Source organism: Acanthochromis polyacanthus, chromosome 13, assembly GCF_021347895.1.
Source record: "Acanthochromis polyacanthus isolate Apoly-LR-REF ecotype Palm Island chromosome 13, KAUST_Apoly_ChrSc, whole genome shotgun sequence".
NCBI lineage: Eukaryota > Metazoa > Chordata > Actinopteri > Pomacentridae > Acanthochromis > Acanthochromis polyacanthus.
The window spans coordinates 35,754,320-35,775,652 of NC_067125.1; the positions used below are offsets into that span (position 1 = coordinate 35,754,320).

The 21,333-nt window shown below is 38.0% G+C and overlaps 1 protein-coding gene across 1 annotated transcript; it reads left to right on the forward strand.

The window, feature by feature from the left end:
- Window positions 1-1,604: 1,604 nt before the first annotated feature.
- Window positions 1,605-18,233, forward strand: clptm1 (CLPTM1 regulator of GABA type A receptor forward trafficking). Its single transcript, XM_022221019.2, has 14 exons — window positions 1,605-1,740; window positions 5,759-5,898; window positions 8,054-8,177; window positions 8,399-8,557; window positions 8,749-8,866; window positions 8,955-9,040; window positions 9,905-10,025; window positions 12,104-12,348; window positions 12,886-12,979; window positions 13,089-13,279; window positions 13,441-13,536; window positions 13,783-13,918; window positions 15,079-15,246; window positions 17,016-18,233. Exons 1-14 carry the CDS (start codon window positions 1,690-1,692, stop codon window positions 17,180-17,182), a joined length of 1,896 nt encoding a protein of 631 aa, XP_022076711.1. The 5' UTR covers window positions 1,605-1,689; the 3' UTR covers window positions 17,183-18,233.
- The last annotated feature ends 3,100 nt before the right edge of the window (window positions 18,234-21,333 follow it).

Consider the following 21,333-nt stretch of genomic DNA (forward strand, 5'->3'; position numbering starts at 1 on the left):
TCCAGCACGATAATGATCTAAAGCAAGCTGCCAAAATCACAGAAGAGTTTCTAAAGAAGAAAAAATGATCTGCACAAGTATGCTGCCTGACTTGAATCCGGTAGAACACCTTTGGAGTATTTTAAAGAGAAAGGCAGAGCAACACAACCACTCTAGTATAAAGAAGCTGAATAAAATAGTTTCCAATGAATGACACAACATTTCTCCACACATTTTCCCTCCATGCTGATTAAGTGTGTTATTAAAAATAAAGTTGGATATATGTAGAGAAAATATTTGAATCTCACTAATGACACACTAATGATACTGCAGGGCCTGTATTTGTAATATAGTATCTCAGAACTATTAGTTTTTAATTTATACAAGAGCCAATATCCTACTGTTAAACTTAGAAGTAAGGCAGTTATTGAGATATGAAGCAAATTTATCATTTTTAAGTGATACTGCACAGACGTGCACTCACTTAGGTTGTATAATGTGTTTAATTCTTCTTTCAAAAAATGTGCTTTTTTTTAAAAGACATACCAGCAGGAAACGTTACAAAGTTAGATATAAAATTGGAGAGGTTTCAGTCAACTAGCAGACCTAGGCAGCTGTCATTTCAGCTGAGAAACTCCATGCTTGTCAGTTTAAAACACTGCACATTGTTTGACACATTATTGTGGATTTCTAGTGCTAAATCTGGTTCAGCCACCAGCATAAACTGCAAATGTGTCATGCCTGAACAGGAAGCTAGATGAGGGTAGCAATAGTTAGTAACTGACCACTGCACCAGTGTGCAGTTACGTCAAAAAGGATGCTTTTATATCTAGATGTAATTGAAACATCACTAGATTTCTCCCAGTGCCATAGGAGTTACAAAATGATATTGTTAACACTTTCTTTATATCACTATGTTGAAAGTTGCAGACAGTTTGGGCATTAATTCTCAAAAGACATGTCTCTGCCTTATGAAATCATCATCATTTGCAAACCAACAGCTTCAAAATAAAACTGTTCCTAAAGGTTGTTGAGAAAAATGTCGTTTTTTTTTTTTAAATAGTCGAGGAGAGAGGTGCATTTCTGTGAAGTACAAGAATATGCTAAATAATTCACAGTATAGTAGACTTTATGCTTATTTATTTAAACTAATTAAATTACTCATCATTTCGGCTTTAGTCATTAAGAATTTCTGTTTCTTGCCGCAGTTTACAACATGAATTTCTTGCATATTGTGCAATATTAAAGGAAATACCTGCTGGTTCAACTTAGGTATTCAGCTAAGGAGTAATGCAATTATAGAGAGGTGAAATGATTTTTGAATAATCTCACATTTCAGTGATAAATTAAGTTTTTCACACTTTGTCTTAGTACTTGCCCATGTAGTGACCTGAATGTGAAGGTTAAAACATATGTTCTGTTTACAGTTTGTTGGTCTGTTGCTATAATTAAACATCAAGGACATTTTCCATTTTCCCTGTTTAGACAGCCTTCATTTTATGGCAACACGATGCGTGACTAAGCAGTGTTTCTTGCAGTTTCGTCAGCCTTGTCACAAAAAAAGCAGCTTACAATATTTATCACATTTCTCCCCTCACTCCCCTGGATCCACGTCACTCCGGTGACGCTACTGCAGACCTCTCGCGAGAGAACGCGCAGCTTCCCAGCCAGCAGTGTGGTGTGGTGTGTGCGCGATAGAGACGAGGAAAGATGGCGACGCAGGAGAGCGAAGCAACTAAAGCTACCATGAGCAACGGCGAGGTAAAAATGAATGACACTCTTGTTGCCGTTTCTTGCCTTTCGCGTCTGGGGGATGGGGGCCGGTTTGTTCGGTCGAACGTTTACTGCGGGACCGTTAACGTTTAAACGTGCTAGCCATCGTTACACGAGCCTCAGTGACGTTGTCAGTGCCGGTTGGTTTTAAAACGACCCCCTCCTGCCGTTAACGAGAAATCCTGGCTGTACGGAGGGAAGGCGGCGTTGACGGTGAAATCTCACCTGAACACACACGGTAACGTTAAACTGACCCGATAATTAGCTGGCAACGAGTGTGTTGGTGTGAGCCAACTGACTGCTGCAGTGTGTCAGCTCGCTATCACAAGGCCTGAACCTGAACAGCGCAGCTTGGCTTCATTAACCAGGCCAGTCTCAAGCAGCTCACACTCACAGTTCCCACCACAGGTTTGCTATTTTCACCTGCCTTTTACTTAAAGTCATTGCAGGGAAAACCTCTTGTTCAATTTGTCTTTCCTAAGTCCCACAGAAAGGGGGTTTCCTGTCAGTTCAGCTTGACAAGTTGGATGAATCAGGTGTAGCTGTCGTCAATCTAAGAGCTTCAATATGAGGCGACTGGACTTCTCTTTTTGTTTCGAATAGATCTTTAACCTCTCAGCCAAGAGGCTTCTTCGGTTCTGCTCTTTGCTACAGCTTTACTGTCTGAGGATTCCTCTTAAATGATAAGGGAAACCCCCTCAAGAACCAAAAAGAGATGTCCAGTTCTTTTTACTGAAGCTGTTAGGATTATAATGACCTTGTTGACTGAAAATCTACACAGACATCTATTGTCAAATGTAGAAAATGCTTTGAACTTGTGATTCTAGGAGCTGCTTCAGATTTGTAGCTATCTGGCAATTGTTTTCCGGAGTGACAAATGCTTATCACAAGTTAACAGAGGTCATCATGAATCATCACTCTTCAGAGGCAAACCACCGGACTCCTCTGCCCTCAAGCCTCAAATCGACAAAAATATGTAGTCACACTAATATTGAGACAACAAGACAGTGAGGTTGTAGCAAATTACAAATCTTGACTCTGTAGACAGATCATGACACTCAGTGATTGCTCTATGAAGTGATTCAGGGCACAGTGTAACTTGAGGGTTGCTCTTTTAGGTTTCATTTTAATGGTTTCAATTTTATATCTAACATAATTTTACTCCCAGTTTATGCCTCTAATATGTTGTCATGTTGAATTGCAGAGCTGAGTGTTGATAAAGCAAAGACAGATCAGAACATCACAGAACACATTTTAAATTAGTTTTAAAGGCATTGCAAGTTCCTTCAAAGTGCCTTACAGTAGAGCTCAGAGACTTGGGAATGATATTTAATTGTCATAATTCTAACAAATATTTTGAATTTGGAATATATATTTTTAAAGCTTCTGCTCAATATTTATTGTGCCAGAGATTTAAAACATGTCATAGATCACTACCACGAGACACCATCAAAATGAAGTGCTGTCTATTATAAGGCAGGGATGATGACTTATAGATGCCAGTTGCATGTACTATGTATTTGTCGCATTTTTTAAATAGCACAGGAGACAGAATAGTTATAGCAAAAGCTGTAACTGTGTTCAGCTAAATACAGTAAAAATAAGAATAATTTTAAAAAATTCAGAAAATAATAGGACATGTCTACAAACTGTCTTTGATATTGAAGCATTCAGGGTATTCATGGTCCCAATGCAGCACCTAAGTATTGCACATTCTGCAGTAAAGTTAAAGAATGTAATAATATTGCAGTAACAGTGATCTAATTTTGACATCACCCAATTGTTTAGCCATATCCTACAACAATCTTGGTTAAAAAAAGTTGCAAATTGACAAATAGGTTATGTATCTGTGTTGTTCAGAGAACAGAAGAATCCCTTCAGAGATCAGTTTGTTACACTTTTTTCCTTTTTTTTAATTTTTACAGCTTGTCTGGGATTTATATGCCAGAAAAAGTGATGCTTATCTCTGTGCTTCATATTTAATATGAATACACATGTGGCAGAAACTAGGGCAAGGGTACAACATGCACTAAGTGTCTCTTTTGTAATAAAACTGCTCTGTCAGGATAAATGCACTATTAGTTTTCAGAGGGAGCACTTATGTTGCTCTTGAGGCCCAGTGCTGTTGAGAAAGATTTCTGTGATGATAATAAGCGGGAGGGAGGACACTAAGTGGAGAGTATCCAGATATAACCACAGGTGTTTGCTCTGCTTTTCATTTTCTCAGTTTGGCCTTCATTTTCTGCTTTCTGTAGTTGTGTTGATAGTGTCAGTAGTCGCCATGCCAAAGCTCCTTAAGTTTTTCTTGTACTGCATGTCCACTAAATATGAGAACATAGCCTGGACTGTTAGCAGACCTATATTGTAGCACAGATTCAGTGTTTTCGTAGCCTTATTTATTGCATTATATTGCATTGCTTGTTATCACATGCAGCAGATAGTGTCACCCCGTGTGGCAAACATTACCAGAATAATCTCCACTTCTCTGTGAACAAGTGACTTATCTGAACTTTTTCCTCTCTTAATGCCAAACACAGTGACAGGCCGGTGTGAAGCATTTACTCTGAACCCTGACGAGGTGGTTAATTGTTAATCCTTGCTCAGAGTGTGTCAGTTGTAAATTATCTTGACTTGAAAGCAATGACCTGTTTCTGAGGAAATTGGTGATCTGTCAGTGTCTTGGTTATTGCATTGGTCCGTGCAGGAGACAGACATCATGTCTCTGATAATAGAATTGCTCCTATATGTTGTAAAGGAACAGAACATTGCAGTGAAAATCTGATTTTGAGCCACTTGATGGCTTTGAAATCTTGTCTGCTCATCACAAACCTTTGCATTTTAGGGTTTACTCATTCTAAGTCTTACCGTCACCCCAATGAATGATAATAATCGGCTTAAACAGAAAATATTTTTCAGCCTCAAGTGTTGATTGTTTCTAGGGGCCAGCCGCTGGTTTCTCTTGTGTTGGTGACAACAGGGGAGATTAGATGTTTAGATAGTGAATGAGTCTCATGACTTGGCATGTGCTTGTCCATTGTGTCACTTGAATAGAATGTGGCTTTGCTGGAAGGGTGGGGGGTTACATGGACACGCTGAAGCTCAGAGGGGTGAAAAACGCATTAAAGAACAAACTAATAGATTTTATCCATCAAGTGACTTTTACTCTGTGTACTGATGCTCACATGATTTTGACCATTATACAAGTTATTTAACCTGCCAAAGCTGCAAAGGCCCAATCAGACCAATGGGTCATGATGGTTAAATAGTAGTAATAGTTGTTTGTCAGTGTTAGTTTTCACAGACTGATTGATCTACGCAGTTTCAAATTTCTCGCTATTTGTTTGCATTTATGTCACATTCAGACGTCCTGTGATTTGTAATGATTGTAGAGCTGCAGCAATTGCAGTTTTCTTTTCATTCATGAATTTATTTTTCTCTTTATTTTGTATAAACAATTAGTCTATAAAATATCAGAAATTGTTTAAAATTCCTCTCAGTTTTTCATTTCCTTGTGTGTTCAATTTACAGTTACATAAAGGGAGAAAAATAGTAAATCCTCACATTTGAGAAGCCACTGCAAGGGAATGTTTGGCATTTTTGCCTCATGTGAGTTTACTGATTATTAAAGTGGTTGTGGTTGAGCTTTCAAATCTCTGATGTCTATTGCTTGCAAAATTTCTGTTAAAATTTTATTATTACTATTATTCTATTATTACTTGACCTAAGCACATCATTAAGTGACAGGTCTGACATTTGTATTTATTAAAGCTGAAGACTGAAGATGAATCAATCCATTCTTAATTAAATCATTATATCACCACCTTGGGCTTTTCACGGAGTACTGTGGCCACATTGGCCTGGGAGTAGATGAATGGCTCCTTTTTACTGCCAGAGAAGCTGCTCCTTTGCTTTTAATGTACTTCATTAGATGGTAGTACTGCTGCGTCGTTATTGTAACTTCCTTTGGCCACACTGACCGTGTTTCTATGTCTGTGTTTGGCTGTAGGTGAGCAGCAATGGAACTGCTGCAGCAACAGATGGCCAGGCTGTGCAGACAGCCGAAAATGCACAGGACCCTCAGCAACAGCAGCAGCAGCAACAACAAGCACCTAATGCCTGGCAGGTCATTAAGGGGGTCCTCTTCAGGTGAGTTTCTGTTTTTAACCTGGTTCGGGTTGTCTTTACAAACAGAGACCCAGCCCACACATAAAAGCTTCTACTGATGTTAAGGGTGTAATAATTAACATAAGGGTTAGGCGCCACAGTCCAAACAGGAAACAGTGTGCTGAGCTGCTGCTGAAGTTCATACTGTACAGAGGTTACAGTCTGCTTCTGTTTACTGTTTTGTCAAGCTTTTTGTGGAAACTGTTGTATAAAAGAGCAAGACAAAAATGTTTATTGATGGATTTCCATTTCTGTTTTGGTAAAGTCTTCAAAGAAAGCGTGTGGCTTGACTTGACGATCTGACGAGGGTCAGATCTGCTGACAGATATCTTAGTGTTTTTATAGAGCTGAGAAGTCACAATAAAAATGTTTTGTCAGTTAATAATCCCCCGACAAATACAGCTGTTTTCTAAGTGACCTGTTTTTATTTGTAAAGGCCAGGAGATAACAGGTTTATTTTGAATTTAACCACTTTTTTTAATCACTTTACCCTGTTTATAAAGGTACACGGGTAATAAATTGAAATTGAGCGCAAACACATACACATTAAAAAATAAATAAATCATATAAAAAAAACAAGATAAAGGACTGTTATGTGAGATTATCAAATTATTTTTTCCTATTGATATTGTTAAAATGTCTATTGGAGGTGCAATAGACTATTGTATTATCGCCCAGGTCTGAGTCTACTTATTGTTCAGTGCTTTGCTGTATTCAGTTTTTCACCAAGTACTACTCTCTGACTGTGGTGATAAACTCTATAATCCTGCCAGCCCCTTCTACTCACTATCAAGGACGTTTTGGTTCACAGACTTTTCATCACTTAAATTTCACAAAAACACTGATACCAAGAAAAGCGAGTACATGTCATCATCAGTGTGAAGGTCTTGTTTTGGTTCTTTCACAGCCAAAATTATGATCTCATGCACCTACGTTGGGTGTAAAAGCTTTGTGGTGTTTCTGGACTGTGGTGAATGTACTGCTGCCAAGTGTTTGTGGATTTCAATAGTTTCAGTCAGCTTTGGAGGGATATATTCCTGCATAACCTAAATGTACCTCAGAAGCAGAGCTTTTTTTTCTTTTGCAAAGCACAAGCGTGTTTAGAGCTGAAACAAGTGTAGGACTTTTTTGGCACCTACTGTGAATTACAGCCCATGGTTGGTGTTCCTGCCTGAGGCGAGCAGTTATGTTGCCAGCCAATTGGCAGTAGCTCAAGTAAAAGAACAGGTTCATTTATTAGATCAAAAAAGATTGTATTGCATTAACTATTTAAAATCCTCGCCTTTGGCACGGAACATTTTAGCAATTTTCGGGATTAGAATTTGGAAAAGCCTGTGTGCTGCATAAGTGCATCATCTTTCATTAGTAATATTTTCTGCTTCAAGCTGTAATGTACAATTCTGGGACCAGAACAAAATGTATGCTGAAATAAAGTAAAAATGAGTGTATAATATAGAATAATATATGTAATGAGCAACTTAAAACCTAGGTGCATCCATCACAAACTATTTTTCAGAAAACAATGTCATATTTACGACACCAGACCTCAAAAGTAATTCACAAGAATTATTTATTGGCAGTCCAAGGGTGAATGAATGAATCTGTGATTTGTAGAATCTAGCAGTGGCCAGTTTGCTTAGCTGTGATCACATATAGTTTTTACTGTCTGCCATTAGGTGGAGTAGGCAGTAGCGGTGGCTAAACAATATGCACATGTTCAGTGGGATATATTAGATCATTGTGAACTCTGTGAACTGAGGAATACCAAACACAGATCTTGTCTAGTGACTGTGACTAACACACAAAGACAGTTTGAACGTCAGGTACGAATTAGTTCTTTTTTTTTAGAATTTGCAATATTGTGTCTGCCACAGCAATTTTAGTTGTTGTTTAACTCTCCTGGAGCAGCTGTTTACATCTCAAGAGAAAGGGTCAAAACAAAGCACTTCTCAGGATGTTTATGCTAGTGTACCCAGTACATGTCCATTTACATCTGCCAGTAATCAGATATATGCCCCCTTGCTCTACTCTTTCATAATTTAGTTCTTTTTATTGTGTGTTTTCCCTCTTTGTCTGTAATTCCTTATGGATTAAATCCGTTTTTTTTTTTTCTCTAACTCTGCACTTGTTCCTCCAGAATCTTCATAATTTGGGCAATCAGCAGCTGGTTCCGCCGAGGACCGTCCACTCCTGACCCCAACACACCAGCTGGTGCCCCCAGGGTACCCAGTCGAAACCTCTTCACCAAAGACACCCTCATGGTACTACACCTCTTCATAAAATTCCAACAGATTTCTATCTGCATTGCCAGCTTTTTTATATCTGAATATAAAAGCTTCTTTCATAAACACCTCTTTCACTCTGATCCCCTCAAGTATTCAGACAGTGAACCAGTGTTATCTCTCCCTGTCAGACGGACTGGCCCGTTCCCTCCTGACACTGTAATATCATAAAGATCTTTATTTTATCACCATGCCTGCAGGACCTGTACGTGTACGTGTCCCAGGAGGAGGTGTTCTCTGACTTCAACAACACAGATGCCATGTTCTGGTTCCATAGGGACCTGGTCTATGGAGACTGGACCACAGGGGAGGATGGAGACGGCTGCTATCAGCATTATAAAGAGATGGACATCCCAGAGGTGAGGATGACTGAGGATGGAGGGGAGGCGTGACAGACAGTAGTTGGTTGGATGGTTGAGGAAGCATTTGTTTAGAAACTCAGGCAGATGTTGGTAAAGAGCATGAATGACCAGTTAGTGATGAAATTTACAGATCTGAGATGTAGATGTGTGTTAGTGTGAAGCTTTAAACACTTCTTGATTGGTTGCAGAAGGTACAGCAGAACGGATCCCTCTACATACACGTCTACTTCACTAAAAGTGGATTCCACCCAGATCCCAAACGCAAGGGGCAGTATCGCAGACTGGCAACAGTTCATGCAACAAGAAGTACGCACATGTAGAACACACACACACTCTGTATACAGTAATATGTGATCGTTGCAAAGTGTTGAGCTTTGCTGTTTTACTCTTTCAGTGCTGAATAAATTCAAGCGAAGAAAGTTTCAGAAGACCAAGAATCTGCTTACAGGAGAGACAGAAGCAGATCCAGAGATGATTAAGGTTAGTTTTGTTATTTTCACAGTGTTTAGGTGTAATGTAGTGTATTTTAATATGAACAGAGTCAACTATAGAAAGCTTCATAGTTGGGCTTCCTATTAGTCCTACCTGCCCCAGCTGTTCAAAGTCATTTTCATTGTAGAGCAGAAGACAGCAGGATTGCCTTCTTGATACTTGATACAATTATTGTCATTGATTTAAAGTAGAATTTCTACTAGTGTTGTCTTCACCCTTTGTTTAAAGCTGTTCCTCACAAGAGACATTTTAAGACTGAAATTTATGTTGCTTTAGGGGAAAAATGTGTGGAAAGATGTGAGGCCCATTTGTGGAAAAAGATCCTCAGACAGATTTTTCAAGAGAAGAAACTTAAAAAAAACAATACAAAGCTTTGCTCTCAGTTTGAACTAATGGTAGACTTTTATTAGTAGTATTAGTAGCTCCATCTTTCTTTTTTCTCTTTTCTTTTATATTTAGTTAATGTATTTTGCTGGTAGTTGTTCTTGTGTATGTGTATATTGTACATATATGTTTAAAATGACTAAATATAATTGTTTTAAAAAGCAGCATTAATGTCCAAATAGATCTTGTAGACACACGTCTTGTAGGAAATCTTGAAAAAGGTTTTAAGTAAATCAAGGTTATTTTCATATTGAAATTTCTTGAAATCATTTTAAAAGAATATTAGGTAGCTGACTTACTGGATTTAGCTTTGTATTCATCTAGTCATCAGCAGAGAAGATCATTGTAACGTTGGGCTAAAATACAATGTCTTGGTTCCTGGCGTCCCATCTCAGATCTGAAACCTCTCTGTACAGAAGTTGATGCAGTTCATCACTGACATGTCTAATCAACTGTGTTTCCTCACAGCGGGCAGAGAGCCACGGTCCAGTGGAGATTATCTCACACTGGCACCCCAACCTCACCATCAACATGGTGGATGATCACACAGCCTGGGTTAAAGGCTCTGTTCCTCCACCGCTAGACCAGCGTAAGTTGCTTTAAATGTTTTGGGGTTTGTTTTGTAGAGTTTTCAGATGCAACAGCAGTGTGATGAACATACTTTTCAGTTCTGGTTTTGAGTTAAACCGAGCCATTCCATCTCATTTCAACAAATCTGAGGAAATTTTGTTGCATGACCTCCTCTGATCATCTCCAAACTTTTTTTTTAACTATCCCAACATAAGAATAGATTACTTGCAAAGTTTTAACATCATATGATTGCTATTTGCTAAGTTATAAAATATTTAAATCCCTATTTTTCCACTCGGAAATTGATATGTTAGGTAGAAAGGCTTGATTTAGGAAGATAATACTGGGAACTGACTGATGATATAGACTTACAAGTGATCTGAAGGGTTCAAACACCTTAACAATAGAGCAGGAAAAAAATTTTTGGAATGAATATACCCATTTCTCTGTGGTACAGGGCAATTTAAAAATTTGGCGAAAATGGCATTTTTCAAGAATTTAGGCATTTTTTTCACAAATTTTAATAAGTAACAAGGTTCATATGTTATAAAAATCTCAAAGTACCTTAAAAGTTCTCTCTAACCTAAAAATATCCAAGAGCTAGCTAGTCTCCTTAGACCTCAAAACGATGCCTATTTATGAAACAGACTGAAAAACACCATACATATATTGGCACAGAAACCAATGTGGGACATGGAGTAGAAACATGAAACTTTGTCTGTATAACAATAAACATCCGAATAATTGATATCTGAAGTATCAACATTGTTTCTTGAATCCTTCATGGCCAATTTAACCAAGAAATGCACTATGTTTTATAGGCGTTTTTTTAGGAATTCTAACTAATATATTGCAGTTAAAATGAGTTATATTGCCTTAGGTCCCATGTAAAACATGTAATTTGTCCCCAACTTATCACACCACTATTTCTGTCCTTTGAACTGCTTGAATTTCTCTGAAATCAGGCCATCATCTGCACCAGATATGTGGTACTGTCCACCACGGCGTGTTGAAGGAGCAGTGATTGGACAGAGGATGTGGGCTGTAGGCACCCACACTACGTCATCCTTTCTAGGCCATGTGAACTTCTTGCTGGGACCTTTTGGGTGCATGAATTTCACTTGCAAATCTTCAAATTCAGCTGATAAGTCAAATACGATACCGAGGCTGTCCTGAGAATGCAGTCTGGGAGTGATGCCATTTCTTCTTATTCAGTTACTGTATGAAAGAAAAAACAATGTCTATATAATAATTAACTTCAGATATGCCCTTTGTAACTTATACTACGATGCTGATGCTTCAGATTCATCTTTCATCTTTAGTTGGTCATGTAAATGGTTCCTAAAAACAAAAACGAGGATCAAAATGTATAGTAAATTGATTCAGCAGTTGCTCATCTTTGGCACAAGAAACAAATATGAAAGTAAGTTCACACATACTTCACACATACTAGTTCCTCCAAAAAAAATTTGAACCGCGTACCATGTATCCCACATGCACTTTTTAATGCCTAAAGTTAGGCTATTTTGGGTCTACACCTGAGTTCAACGGCCTATAAATCAATAAATAAGCTTTATTTTAATGTTTTAAAACTTTTACCTTATGCAACTTTCATTAGTAAAGAAGAAAATTCATTCTTTCAATGTCTTTTCACAAGAATAAGTCCTAAAATAGAGGCATGAAAAACCCAAAATAAAGTCGCCCATGAAATAATAAGGATATTTTGGGAAATTCCACAGTCCAGTATTTTTTTATTTTCATTCATTTCTATACTTTTCTCACCAGAAGGGTAAAAGTTTTGGAAGGGGAAAAAATTCTGACCATGTAAAAGGAGTATAAATTGCTTTTTTTAGTAGTTTAAAACCCTAAAATCATAGGCGAGGATTAAGTTTGGACTGACTATGGGTATTAGATTAGATCATTACTGCTTATACTGTATGTTTATAACCATAATACTTTGCATTTGTTCATAAAATTACCCAAATAAAGCCCAAAAAATTTTTTGGGAGGATCTGAGAAAGTGGTGCAACAAGCATTTGTTGAATTGACATGGAATGACTCAACCATCTTCTACTCTTCCTCCCTATCCAATACTAGATGTTAAGTTTGATGCAGTGAGTGGCGACTACTACCCCATTGTGTACTTTAACGACTACTGGAACCTTCAGAAGGACTACTATCCCATCAACGAGACCCTGACAAAGCTCCCGCTGCGCCTCATCTACTGCCCGCTGTCCTTGTGGCGCTGGCAGTTGTATGCCGCCCAGAACGCTCGCTCACCGTGGAATTTCCTTCCCGAGGACACCTACGAGCAGTCTGACGAAGACCAAGACTCTGTCAAAGTAAGTGGTCACGGATCATGAAGACTGAACTTTAGTGCATATTTTTGCATTTTGTTTTGTTTTTTTTAGGTGGAGCTGCAACAATAATGGCTCTCATTTAGATACTTTTATTTGGATATATTGGAACAGTAAAGGATTGGGTCAAATCTGTAATCAGGCATGATCAGTATGCTGTGTCACTTTTAATTAAATATGTGGATCAAGTTTTTTTTCATAGAAACTTATGTTGATCTTTATTCACACACAATTTAACTTTTGAGCTCCTCTGCTTTCTGGAATGTTATCTATGCTATGAACTGTATGAAATATGTGATGCAGTGCACTTTGACCTCATCATCTGCACCTACAATAACTTTATAATTTTTTTTGGCATAACAGTGCAGATGGGTGTACTTAAGTTAAATATAAACACCCTAGAGTGGGCAGCGTCCTTGCTGGTTAGCTTAATGTAACCTTCTGCCTTTCTGATTAAACATAAAAATTGACATTCATGGTGTCACCTCTGTAACATGAGTTTAAAACCCTGTCTTTGTGTAGGTGGCCCTTTTGGAAACCAACCCGTACCTCCTGGGACTCACCATTGTTGTCTCCATTGTGCACAGCATCTTTGAGTTTCTTGCCTTCAAGAATGGTAAGATCCCAACAGCTGCTCTCAATTCAGGACTTCATTTAAGAACAGAAGAATAGTTTGTACAGTGTCTGTCCACCGCAGCTTCACCTTGGTGCTTTCTTCTCCTCAGATATCCAATTTTGGAACAGCAGACAGTCTCTAGAAGGTCTGTCAGTGCGCTCCATCATATTTGGAGTATTTCAGTCTCTAGTGGTGCTGCTGTACATACTGGACAACGAAACCAACTTTGTGGTGCAGGTCAGCGTCTTCATTGGTCTTCTCATTGACCTGTGGAAAATCACCAAGGTCATGGATGTCAGAGTAAGTCACACTTTTTTTTTTCATGCACAGTTTTTAATAGTATTTACCTGAATCGGTTACATTTTAAAAAGCCAGATCGATTTTTCCAGCTTTGCTTTTCTTCTGTTTTGTTGATCCAAATGCAAACCTATGCTAACCCAGCTTTTCTTGTCCTACTCCAGTTGGACAGAGAGAACAAAATTGCAGGAGTGTTCCCAAGATTGGTATTCACAGACAAGTCAACATATGTGGAGTCTTCAACCAAAATCTATGATGATGTAAGTTAAAGCAGCACTCACATGCAGCACTTTAAACGTTGGACACATTCAGTGGAGGTTGCAACCGACGAAACATATCATTGAACTCATCAAGTTAACAGAGGATTTCTAGGCGGAGAAAGGCAATCGAAATTCACTTTTCTTGTTTGGGTTGAATATAGTATCACAGTCATAAAAATTAGCTCGATTTTGCTCAAGCCAATTACTTTTTACTGAAATTTTTGTCTTTGTTTCCCTTGCCCACAGATGGCCTTCAAGTACTTGTCGTGGCTGCTCTACCCTCTGTTTGGCTGCTATGCGGTCTACAGTTTATTGTACGTAGAGCACAAAGGCTGGTACTCATGGGTACTCAGCATGCTCTATGGCTTCTTGTTAACCTTTGGTAAGTTTGTCTTAAGCTCTTATACACTGCACCACAAATCATTTTGTTGCCTGTGTCCTTTTGATGTAGGAACATTTGTATGTCAAGCACAAAAGGGAGGAAAGAGGAAATTGTGGAGAAGCAGATGGTTTTTCAGATTGACAAGACACTCCGTGATTTATTAGAATTTGTTAGTATATTAGACATGAAATCATACTGAATTCACACAGTGCTGATGTTTAACTAAATGCTTCACTAAAATGCAATAGATGTACACTACCATTCAAAAGTTTGGTGTCACTTAGAAAGTCTGTATTTTTGGGGGAAAAAAATTCATTGAAGATGACATTAGAAATCCAGTCTAGACATTGTTAATGTAGTAAATGACTATTCTAGCTGGAAATGGCAGATTTTTAATGTAATATCTCCATAGGGGTACAACCATCACTCCTGTGTTCTAGTGGTACAATGTGTTAGCTAGTGGTGTCAAAAGGCTCACTGATGATTAGAAAACCCTTGTGAAATTATGTTAGTACATGAATAAAAGTGTGAGTCTTCATGGAAAACATGAAATTGTCTGGGTGAACCCAAACTTTTGAACAGTAGTGTACATTTAAAAATAATATAATAAATCCCAAAAATGCTTAAGTGTTTTTCATTTAAAGTCAGTAAAATTTATTTTATAAAATATGAAACTAGTAGCAATTGAGCAAATACTGAAACTCTTACTTTAGAAAACTGTTTTTAAAAACAAGAATCAGTTGTATCCTAAAGATTTAGTTAACATTGACGATCATTTTGGATGAAGCAGCAAACACTTGCTGCATGTGTTTTTGTTAACTTGTAGCTAATGTACAGGGTTGATTTCACTCTCTGTTGACACATTGTGTCCAGCAGATTTTGTATCTGTTGATTTAAATCTTTTTTAAAGCCCAGAGATAAACCTGATTATTTTTGTCTCTTGACTGTCTCTGAGTGGCTGCACACACAGCTAATGTTTTCATACTTGCATCATGGATACATACCCAATTCCCAATAGCCTCTGCTAATGTGCTGTGTATTAATAGACTTCACACGGGCGCGCTCAGTCATGTTGCCTGCTGGCTAATTTACTGCCTGTGGTGTAGAAATTGTTTTCTATTATCTAACCAGCTCCTTCCTTTCTCTATTTTGGTCTTCAGGTTTCATTACAATGACGCCACAGCTATTCATCAACTACAAAATGAAATCTGTAGCCCACCTCCCGTGGAGGATGCTCACCTACAAGGCTCTCAATACTTTTATTGATGACCTGTTTGCCTTTGTCATCAAGATGCCCATGATGTACAGGATAGGATGCCTCAGAGATGGTATGCTCTCCCTCATCTAAATCTTTTGTGTTTCCTTTTATAATTGTACTAGGATCAGAGGAAGTTAATAATCAACTAAACCAACTGCATTTAACTTCTTCTGACAACTTTGAAGAGGAGCCATTTTGTGTTTGTAGCTTGAAGACGATAAGCTGGGGTGTGCGGCGTTTGCTGGAGCCAGTTTCAGGTTGAATTCATGGAACTTTATGGTGGTTCCTGAAGTGGGCAGACAGTTTATCCAGATTTTGATTTGTTTTTGTAAAATAAGTACTGCTCTCCTTTCTTTTCCTTCTATTTTGATTTTAGCACACTGATCTAATTCTATCATTTTACCAACTGTCCAAATTATCATTAGCCACTGACTTCTGCCACAGAATTAGTTATAAGTGGTGCTCTAACTCCACCTAGTGTTAATACACTACATGTCACATATTTCCATTGTTATCAGAAAATTTATCAGGGACTGTTTTTGTGCTATTACATATACATTAAGTTTACATTAAGTAAACTAAATTCACAGATGTTGGTAGTAAACACATCTACATGAAGTCACATCTTCAGAAACTGAAATTAATCACAACCACTGCTATCGCCAAAAACCTTTTACACTTTAATCCACATTTTTTTCTTTATTTCTATGGCTTGATTTAAAGGCTGTCTTAGTTTTCAGTTCCTTCTCATCTAGTTTAACATGCAGAGGCTCACATGAGTTCACAGCTTTCTTTTACTCAGGAGTCATGGATATGTTAGTGAGGCAGCTCAGCTTCAGAACTGATTTTCTGGATTTTTGCTTTTCTCACTCATGAATTTTGATGTCTGTGGATCTTTACAGGTCATTTACAAACTGTATTAGATGCACAACAACACAGGCTTCAAAGTGAAGTCTTTAGAAGATTGTATTAAATAGCTGAAGCAGCTGTAAAACCTCAGGGACTTTATGACACTTCCACGTGATTTCAGAATTACTATTTTGATTGTAATTTTGATGAGGAAACTCAATATCTATGGAAGCTCTGTATCCATTTAAACTCATAATCACACTGAATCACTTGCAAACTGCACAGTTTTACTTCTGCCTCATATTTACATCCAAATTAAATTGGCTTCATTAGGCCATTTTCCAACTCGTGTGCTGTTTTAAGGCGGCCCAAACCTTTGTACATGTTTAGAGCACTGGGATTGCCCCTGTAGAATCTCTTAAAGGGCAAAGGGTACTTACCCTGAAAACCTGCTGTGTGGGTGCCATTTTTCAGGCCTCTCTGGTTCGTTGTCAGGCAAAAGTTTTCTCTCTAACGTCATGTTCAGCATAAGTTCACTATATTGGTTCACATAATAAACCTTCCATTGTTGTGTTTTCCACATGCTCAAAGAGCTGTATTTACATCAAGTAATAATTATTTGTAGTTGCTATGGCGCACTTAGAGATGACGTTGTGGTGGAAGCTGTCAGATCCTACAATGTGGAGGAAACAGAAAGGCTTGACAGGTGGTTTGTAAGGCCATTTCTGTAAATGTTTGGCCCACCTCGCACCTACCAATGACATGAATGCTCCCCTTTTGTAAACAGGATTCATAACTGTCTTTACTGTCAATCTTTACCGATTATATTGCACTGGTTTTTACATGATTACCAAGCTAACAGCTTTGTTTGGGTCTAAGACTGCATCTGACTACTCAGTCGTTTGCTGCTTGATAAAAAATGGTTAATGAGGACACAACAGAGTTTAATTATTCTTGTCTCACTGAACGCACCTGTTTCCTCCCCTGCAGATGTGGTGTTCTTCATCTACCTTTACCAGCGCTGGATCTATCGAGTCGATCCCAACAGAGTCAATGAGTTTGGTACTAGCGGAGTAGACCACTCTCAGAACAACACGGCGAACGCTGCCCCTGCTAGCATCACAGACAAACCAGAGGGGCAGAAGAAGAACGATTAAACAACACCACGCCCTTATCTTCCTCCACTGCTGGGGTGAAGAGGACTTGTGGAAATTAGGCGGGGAGGGGAGTCGTCGTTTAGCTGTCATGGACGCCGCTACAAAAAAAAATGCAGTTTAACTGTTCCCTCTGATTTCTGTGTGGATCCACAGAGAATCATATTCAGTGTAGACTTGGTAAATTCTTATTTCTGTTCCCCGCCCATCCCTGCCCTCTCGTTTTGCAGTTCAAGTGAAGTAAAACAAAACGTGATGTACTGTATTCTGTATGATTTTTTTCGGAGGGTAACAATGTCTTGGAGTAGATGTTGGGAAGGGAACAGGTTGCAGTTATACTACTTTTTTTTTATACAGAGAAGAAAGAGGCCAAGTGCAACTTTTGTTCTTTGTGTAGATTCCTTGTGAATTTTTCTTTTCATTCCATGTGAGCAGCGTGTTTGGGGTTGCTTGGGAACTGGTAAGTTAGTGCTGGGGGAAACTGGAAAGATCCTGAGCCACAATGGAGGCTGAAGACGAGAGGTGGTGACCTGAGACGAGATGACTGACCCTGCAGGACACTACACACAAGACAATGACTACTACCCTCAATTTTAAACAAATGGTTAATGTTCTAAACTTGAACAGAAAAAAATAACAGCCTTGTTGGTATTAATATAAATATATTAATATTGTCAATGACTTAATTATTGTTTTTCAGTCACTGAAGCATTCTTTTGTATGTCCTCAGACTGTACAGAATCTTGTTAATAATACCGATGTCAAAAATGTCTGGCAGTAGATAATTTGGGAGTCTGATTTTTATTTCCCCCCCTCCCTCCTCAGCTGGACATCTGATTTTCAAATAGATTCACCTTCACGCTCCAAAATAAGATCATCTTTACAGACACAGCGACACACACTGGTGTGTGCTGAATGAATTACAGTGTCTCTACTTTTTTGTTTTTTAATTTTGAGTGCTGTAAATCCTGAAAGGAAGAGGGTTCCATGTTGGTACATATTAAATTTTTCAGCATTCATGTTTATAGTAAAACTATGTGTGATTTAAAATGTCTATGCAAAGCTTTTTTTTCAAATTTTTATTCCACTCCTTTTAGTTTTCCGCTCTGGGTTCAAGAACAATATTTTTGCATGAAACTATTTCACATTAGTTTCTATTGATGCTGCAGGAAATACAGTTTTTGGGCTTAGACAGGATCCACATTATTGAACTCTTTCATCTTTGAGCTACAGATTGCAACTTTATCACTGATTATTCTACCAATTATTTCTCACAGGGAGTCATTCATGCCTGTAGTGTGACAGAAAATTGTCAATAACGGCCTTTACAGTTTCCCAGAACCCAAAGAGAAGCCTTGAAGAGATTTAATTTATAAACAAGCAGCAGAAAATACCATCTGGAACCAGTAAATGTTTGACTCACTTTCAAACAGGCTAATTATAGAAATAGGAACGTTAAATCTAATAAAATAAGACATTTTGTATATATAAAATAAGACTAAAGAATCCCCTGTTGCTGTGAATTAAACTTAAAATACCACAAGGAATGCTTTTTTACTTTTCATGCAGCTTTAAAGCCGGCGCAGAAAACAGAAAAAAAAAGTGAATTTAGTGTCTGCTGTGACTGCCCTTACTGCATACCTACTTTTGTACAGAGTTTTCCAAGACATCTTGGAGTTGATTCAGTTTCTTGTGATCCTAAAATTTGCTCAGTGTGAACAGAGAAGCGGGTCACACTAATGCTGGCAGAAAAAAGTCGCACCGGAAAAGCTGTGAATCTGTTTCTGATATTTTGTTAATCCTCAGACTGGGGGACCCTAGTTTCACACCGTACTATTCAGTAATAGAAATCATTTGATGGCTACCAAATGATAAACGGCAGACGTTTAAGATACAGAACTGCTGCTTGTCGTTGTGAAGCATCCGTGGGAGAACTGACACCCAAATCTTGACTAAGGTCTGACTGTTACAGTAACGTTTAGCCCACAGGCGGTGACTTTTAGTGACATGCAAATTGTGCGGTTATGAGCTGACTAAATTTAAGTAGTTTCTAGATGATTAAAGGGTTTTAATGTCCAAAAAAGGCAACAGCAATTTAAACAAATTCCCAGAACAAATGCAGTTCTTCTTTCCTTTCTTGTGAATCATCTCTCATGTTGAGAAATGCTGCCTTCACTATCTCCAGCGCCCAGTAAGCCACACTGATTGATCATCTACTGATATTTGCACTTTACTATAATAATGTGGCACCAGAAACTGACTTTGAATCACATAATGGTGACTATTTCAACTTGAATAAATAATTTAAGAGTTAATTTGAATTACATAAGATGAAGGGGAATCTGGGTCACATTGTTTGAAGTGCTGTGTTTGGGTTTCAAAATACAACTTAAATTCTTGTAATACCACTTCGATGCTTTGACACAGCTGTTGAGCAGGCAGAGTAATGTGATGGACTTTCAGTTTCCAGTTACATATTTCTGTTTAGAGAAACGGTTCAGATTCAGAGTTGCAGACCTTATTTTTCTCGTGTTTCTTGTCAGTAACACGATCTTCCTCCACACGTTGTTGTTTGTGCCTTTTATCTGCTGAGTCACTGCTTCCCCTAAATGCTGCACTTTCGCTTTTCGGTTCCTTTAAGTCGTCAGTTCTCTGTTGGAGCAGCAGGTGTCGCTGCTGCGCCTCGTAACTCGCCAAAGGTCTCAGTTTGACTTTAAGGCTCTGAAGTCAGCTTCTCATTTGTGTTTAAGGGGAAAGTTGAGGAAAGCATTTTGCAGCACTGAGCAACCAGTTCCCACGTTTTAAGGTAAAGATTTATTAGGTAAGCTTTTACTGATGACTCAAACCCACGTTCAGATGTGTGAAACCTCCTCTATTAAGGAAAATACAACCAAAAAGGGAAAGTGCACTTTTCCCCCCACATCTGGACCAGGTTTAAAACCTCTGTATTCTGTTTAAATTGGACTAGACAGTGGCTAATGAGTCTTTTAAACAGTTTTAGATTGCTATTCTATTTTTCATAAATTGCCAAAAAATTAAAATTGAGATTAACATTTTACTGCTGTTTTTCACCAAATATAATATTGATAAAGGTCAATTTTGGACTAGATTCTGGCAGGCAGGCTAAAGATTCTTGAAAGCACAGGAACTGGTTTGTGAAAATCATTTGAAAAAGTGTTAAAAGGGAAATTTCACTATTTTTTTTGCATCTTGACCACATTAGACCTGATTTAGATCTAAAACCACTACATACAGACGGGTCAGATATGAACTAAACTGCCGTACAGAGGCTTAAGAGTCTTTAAAACGCTGTTTGTAGATTGTGGAACCTTTATTTTATTTGTAAAAGTGACCAAAAAAAGAAAAAAAAACCAGGCAAATTTCATAATTTCATTTTAGCATCTGGACCACATTAGACCAGATACACTAGATTATCCTTCAGAAAAAAGCCAAAAAGAGGCGATTTCAGTGCAATTTTTCATATTTTTCACGATGTATAGACGGGTCAAATCAAAGTTAGATTGTTCTACAGAGGTTTGAGAGTGTTTGTAGTTTGTGGAGCCTTTATTTTGTTTGTGAAAGAGCAAAAAAAATAATGATTTCAGGGCTTTTATTTAATATAGATCTCACTAAACCAGGTCAAAATCTACACTCACGATATACAAACGACTCATATCTGGACTAGAATGTTCTACATCCACTAAAGAGTCTTTAAAACACAGTCTCATCAAAACTTCTTGTCAAAATGCAAACCAATGGGAGTTTTTTTAAATAATTATGTTAATCAACAATTCAAAAGTAATGGCTGTTTTTGATTATTTAATTTTCAATAAATTTTTATTTATTGTTACTTTTGTGAGTTTCAAGTGATTTCAGTGAGAATTGTGGGTTTTTCCTTCTTTAACTGAGGGGTACCAACAATTTTGTCCACGTGTGTATGTGGACTAGATCCTCCTACAGAGACTAAAGAACCATTATTGCATTAATGACACACATGAATAGGAGATTTTACAGGTTCTTTTCAACATCTTGACCACATTAGACTAGGTCCAAATTGAAAATCTCTACATGGAACCTAAATTTTTCCCATTTTTACAAAAATAAACTGTGTTTTAAAGAGTCTCTCGTGGCCCTCTTGGCCATCATCAGATCAA